Consider the following 6,000-nt stretch of genomic DNA (forward strand, 5'->3'; position numbering starts at 1 on the left):
AAAATGTTTGAATCCATTATCAGGGATGCGGTATTAGGGCACTTCGAAAATTATAACATGATTAAGCAGACTCAACTGGAATTTTTGAAAGTGAAATTATGTTTGACAAATCTGTTAAGGAGTTTTTTTTGAGGATGTAACTAGTAGGATGGATAAGGGGGAACCAGTGGAACTACTATATTTGGAATAAAATTCTCATTCTTTTTTCAAATCTCTCTATGGCCTCACCTCTCTCTATTTCTTCCTTTCTTTCCTCCTTTAAGACACTCCTTACAACCTACCTCTTTGTCCAAGGTTCATCTGTCTTAATACCTCTTTTGTGTTTGACAATGCTCTTGTGAAACGCCTTGGGGTGGTTTACTATGCTACATTGTCCTTGTTGTTGGTGATCGTTAAATGGATGGTTGAGCACATCCTGTTTTGTTACAGTTTTGCAGGTAAGAAGGCCAGAGGCAGGGTAAATGTCATTAAACTCATTTCAGGGCACTTTTCAAACAACTTCTGATTGTTCACACATATAAGTGCTAATAAAGGCATTTCAGGCAGCAAAATCATATGCATTTTACTTGTGATGCAAATTATTCCTGCACAGAATTTTAATGACTATTTAGCTGAATACTTACCAATGTGACAACAAATCCAGATCCATAACGCTCGAATTTTTTCCAGATCTGAGCTTGCATACTTCAGCAGTTCTTTCACGAGATCTTCCACACTATTCTTTGGAGCAACCTGTTAGGACAAAAGGTATGTAATGGTGAATGAATATCACTGTAACTGTTTTAAGCTTTTCCTTAATCTAAGAGCTACATTTGCATGTTTGGCATCTAACCAAGAGGGGAAAATAAAATTTAAAGGACAGAAGGTGGAAGAATGTCATTTATCACTTTTTGCATTGCGTAAAAATCCCACACGGTACTCTTGAGTTTTTTGTGATTCAACAAGTCAGCTATTGGGAACTCCTGCATTTTCGTACAAGAAAAGAGATTTAAAAAACGTTTATGAAAGAAGTAATTTTTAAAAATATAATTGAGGATGTAACATTGCTGTTTGCAAACAATGCTTATGTATGTGTCAGCTGAGGCTCAGTGGGTAATGCTCTTGCTTCTATGTCAGAAGATTGTGGTCTGAAGCCCCATGCCAAAGATTTGAGCATATAATCCAGACTGAGACTCCAATGCAGTAGTGAGGGAGTGCTGTACTGTTGGAAGTGTCATCTTTCAGATGAGAAATTAAACTTCATGTGTTGTAAAATGCTTTAGGACATCCTGAGGTTGTGAAAACTGTTATATAAATGCAAGCCTTCCTTTTCTTTACAAAGAAGAAAGATATTAAAGAATTCCATTGTAGACTTTGAAGTAATGCACCTCCAAAACCCTGGTCTAGTTGGTCAGTGGACAGGGACTGTAGAGCATAGACAGCAAAGAGTCTACTATCATTTGAAGCATGAGGTCTGCTTCACCTATTGGTGATCTATCTATATCTCTCGTTCATCACTCATTGAACTGCACAGCACTGGCACCCAATAATTACTGTATTGTCTCTGTTACAGTGTTTCTATAAGGCGATCATCACTCAGCATTAAAACCCCACGATGAGAATCTGAGACTCATTGGGCTGAATTTTCAGGTCCCACCTGGGGTGGGAATGGAAGCACATGGGAGTTGAAAATACCAGCATTGGTTGGTGTGCTGGTTTCCCGACACCATTCCTGGCACCAGTCACGTTCACCAGGGCAGGGGAGGGTGGCCCTGCCATCCTGCCTGATTCATTATAAAGGCCAATTAAGATGGTTAAAGAGTTCATTGTTGCTCAATGGATTCAAGCCAAATGGTGAAGAATGAAGCGAGACATCAATTCTTTTCTTAATAGTTGGTATATTCAGAGAATGCAGCATTACATATCTCTGCCTCCTGCTTTCTCCCCCCCGGTGCCCCATCAGGCTCTCTTTATAGCCTCTCGAAGTCCTTAATTAAACAATGCTCTTCACCTGTGTATCTTTAATAACATAATGAATCTGCCATGAATAATTGTGAGCTTGTTAAGGGAGATGTTGTGATTTTCATGGGGACGCACGGGCTACACCTACTGTTTGGGGTAGACCAGCTGAATGGAGATGAACACACAGTGGAGAGCCAGTCATGGCTGCCCCAGGGAAGTAACTCAGCCCCATGAAAGGGTGAATGATGCAAAGGGGACTGGGCCATTGGCAAACAAATGCCAGTGGTGCAGTGCAGGTGGTAGGGAGAGTGGGCAGTAATCACTCGGGCAGTGCAGCGAGCCATCACCTTCCTGGCATTGAGAGGCATAACAAGGTGCAAGGCTGACAAGCTCATGAGCACAAGCAAGGCTGCAGCTGGCAATGGAAGCATGACTGTTAGATTTTGGGCCCAGTGGCGATGAGGAGCAACACCCTCCACAGGAAGGGCAGAATTCTGGGCATCAGGAAGGGCAGGGGAGAGAGACCATGGGCAGGAAGGACACAGAGGCCATACCCTCAGCATAGGATCTACCTCCAAAGATGGAGCTACCTGGAGATGACTGAGTCCCAATGCTGCAGGAGACTGTGGCTCTCCAGGCAGATAGTCATAGACATCCGTGCCCTCATCATGGCCTCATACCTCACAGCACTGGTCACCCTGCCCTGCCAGTAGCTGTCAAGGTTACTGTGGTCTTGAAATTCTTCACTTATGGCTTCATCCAAGGTTCAGCTGTGGACCTTGGTGGCATCTCACAAACGGCTACACACCACTGCATCCTGCTGGTCACTGATACCTTCTCTACCAGAGCTGGACAGTACATTCAGTTAACGACAGATGCGGGCTCACAGACCCAAAGGGCAATGGGTTTCTCTGCCTCCCTGGATTCCCCCAGATGCTTGGCATCATCATTTGCACCCACTTGGCCATCAAGGCACCCAGTGACTGGCCAATCAGATTCATCAATAGGAAGGGTTTCCACTCCCTCTATTTTCAGCTGTTCTGAGACCACAGCAAGAGTTTCCTCCATGTGTGCACTCGCTTTCATAGTAGTTGCCACAACTCCTTCATCCTCCACCAATTCAGGCTGTTTCAGCTCTTTACACCACCCTACATCTGCAGATGAATTCTAAGGGTCAAGGGATATTCCTTGTAGAGATGGCTATTCACCTCTCTATGACAGCCCCAGACAGGCACAGAGGCAATACAACCAAAGCCATCTACGCACTAGGGCAACCATTGAGCAGGTCATCGGGCTTCTCAAGATATGGTTCTGGTGCCTGGACTGGTCGGGTGGTGCCTAGCAATATTTTCCTAGAAGGGTCCAGGCTTTTACGGTAGTTTGCTGTGCCCTCCATTATATGGCCCTCCAGAACACCTTGAGGACGGTGGTGGCCTGGAAGAACACAGCTCAATGGTGGAAGAAGAGGAGCACAGTTGGAGGAGGAGGAGTAAGAGGAGTTTGAGGGGAGGATGTAGAACATTGAGGTGCTTCAGATGCACAGGGAGTTGGCCAGACATGGCATGGAGCACGAAGGCCTCATCAGGATGCCATGAGTATCTGGGATCATTTGATTCAGGAACCTTACAGCTGAGCCACTTTGACCCAGGATGTAAGGTATGGTATGGAACTCAGTCTGAGGGGCCTGTGCTAACACATCCATTGAAGAGACAACCTGGAATATCTAAACTCTTCCTGCCAATGAAGGAAGCACATCTGCCCGAAGATTTCACTGTCACAGTTGAGGAAACCTTGCTTTCCTTCACTACTTCATACCTCTTTTCTTGTCCCGCCATTAATAAAAGGAGTTTCACATGTCTGACTTCATGTGTCATTATTTATACAGTGCACATAAAAGAAAACAGTGCACAGTTACAGGAAGAAGACACACCAGTGACCCACTCAGTGCTCTGCGTATTGCGGTGGCCTCTGTGCTTGGACACTTGTTCACACTGCTCCCACTGTAGCCTCAGAGGAGGTTGAGGTAGCCTGCTCACTTGTCTTGGCTTGCAACTGTGACGCATGTGGCGGTTGTCCTCATTGTGGAAGTAGCCATTGGGGCATCTCCAGAGGCTGCTGTACCTGCATTATTGTTGGGGCAGCCTCCATCATGGACATCAGAAGGGCCAAAGAGACCGAGGATGATTATGGCACTCGGTGAGGGGTGCTCCCTCATTCTCTTTGGTACCATCTTTTGCCCTTGGCTGGTGTTCAGGATGGCTGGTGGGGAGCACCAGCTGGTGCACAACTGATATCCCTTCCAAACAACTTTGTGCTACCAACTCAACTGACTGGTCCATCCTACATAGTGTGACATGCAGCCTGTGTATTTCTGTGTACTTCAGTGCACAGTTCCTGCATGCACTCTGAGTGGTATCGCACATTGCTGTCCATTAGGTTGGCCAGTCTCTAAATGCAGGAGCTCAAAAACTCAAAGCCCTCAATCATGCTGGCACACATGAGCTGGATGGACTCCTCCATACTCTGCCCATGACTCCACACTGCCTCTGGGAACACATCTCCTTCTGCTGCTGTATGTAGAGTCTCCTATCCCGTGAACCCTGAGGCCCTGCATCTGTGCCCAGCTGTCAGTACTCTCTTCGCCAAGGGGAACTGCCCACAGCTGCCTGTTACTCTGGCATCTCCTCCTGCCCACTTTTGCATTGTTCCTCACCCAGTGCCACCCTATCTAACTGCATGCGAGTACTGTGTCTGTGCTGGCGTATAGTGCGCTTGTAAGGTGTGATGGTGCTTCTTCAGAGCATGGCTGCCGCTTTTGGCCTGGTGACAGTGAGAGAGATGGTCTCCTTAGCTCAACGACTGCACCTGTGGGAGGCACAAGAAGAGATCATGAGAACTGGCCTTGGAGAGCAGAAGCCTCTGCAGTGCTGAGGCTTCCCAATGCAGCTTGGTGTTTGATATGCTGTCAGAAATGTTGGAGTGCAAGGCTCCCTTTAATGAGAGCATTGCCCTCTCTAATCACCATCTCTGCCATGAGTGCCCATCTTACCATGGCCGACTTCCTCATGGTCTGCCATCCTGAGTATTTTCATTGTGTCCTTCTTCATGGGTGTGTCATGCAGGCCTCCACCTGCCAAGAATGAGGCACATTAATTTCACCACATGGACATTAATTTCAAATTGTTGCCAGGAAGAAGAGAAGGCCTGTGACAGGGGGTTGCCAGGCCCCTGGCTAGAAAGACATTTTTGCATATTAACAGACAGTGTTGGAAGAAAGGAGCTATCCCCTGCTCAAATACAATCCACAAACAGACATTGTCAAAACAGTTAGTCACATGACTAACTTGCTTGGCTGTGTGTTTCTTTTTCTGAATTGTACAGTTTGAACCGAGAGCCTGCAGAAAGCTGTTTGCTCCTAGATTGAAAAGACCTCTCCTGGCTGGCTCGCCACAACCTCTCCCGTCTGCTCCCATCTCTTTCTCACGAAACTCCAAAACCCACTGAGGACACATGAACACCCAAGAGAAAAAAGTCTCCGATAGTGATCAAAGTTTAAGAAGAATACTGGGCCCCAATGAAACGCAAGATCTACCTTCAATCAAGGACTCTACAGTGAGCTAAAAGAACAGTAACAAAAAACCCTCTTTAGAGATTGCCTCAAACTTTTCCACTTTATTTTTCTTCTGCTCTTTTCTGTCTCTATCTGCATGTGTGTATCGTGTATGCATGGTTGCGTGGGCGCGTCGTGTATCAGTAGGCGTTAACTGAATTAGAGTTTAAGTTTACTGAATTTCAACTTTTCTTCTTTAAACCTAAGAAAGCTTGTGTGTGCTAGTTTCTTTGCATTATAATTGGAAAGCAGTGAACAAGGATCCACGAAGAGGGAGCTAAAAACACGGTGTGTTTAAAATTAAACCCGGTTACAGTAAGACCAGGTGAAGGCTGAAAGGGAACCCTAGACCTCTTTCTCACCTGGTCATAACAGGTGTGATGACTTGAAGGTAGGGGACACCTCCACCTGTTTGGGCCCTTTCCTGGTCAATATGAGCCTGTTTTTAC

At 46.0% G+C, this 6,000-nt stretch overlaps 1 protein-coding gene across 1 annotated transcript in view; it reads right to left on the reverse strand.

Moving 5' to 3' along the window:
* ky (kyphoscoliosis peptidase) overlaps positions 1 to 2,611 on the reverse strand; it is a 67,581-nt gene extending 64,970 nt beyond the window's left edge. Inside the window, exons 1-4 of the mRNA XM_068042880.1 lie at positions 2,532 to 2,611; positions 1,637 to 1,763; positions 888 to 962; positions 624 to 732 (exon numbers count right to left, since the gene is read on the reverse strand). Coding sequence (XP_067898981.1) covers positions 624 to 732; positions 888 to 962; positions 1,637 to 1,763; positions 2,532 to 2,611 — 391 coding nt within the window. The remainder of the gene's footprint in view (positions 1 to 623; positions 733 to 887; positions 963 to 1,636; positions 1,764 to 2,531) is intronic.
* Between the last annotated feature and the right edge of the window lie 3,389 nt (positions 2,612 to 6,000).

The sequence above is a fragment of the Heterodontus francisci genome, chromosome 11 (genome assembly GCF_036365525.1).
Source record: "Heterodontus francisci isolate sHetFra1 chromosome 11, sHetFra1.hap1, whole genome shotgun sequence".
NCBI classification, from domain to species: Eukaryota; Metazoa; Chordata; class Chondrichthyes; order Heterodontiformes; family Heterodontidae; genus Heterodontus; species Heterodontus francisci.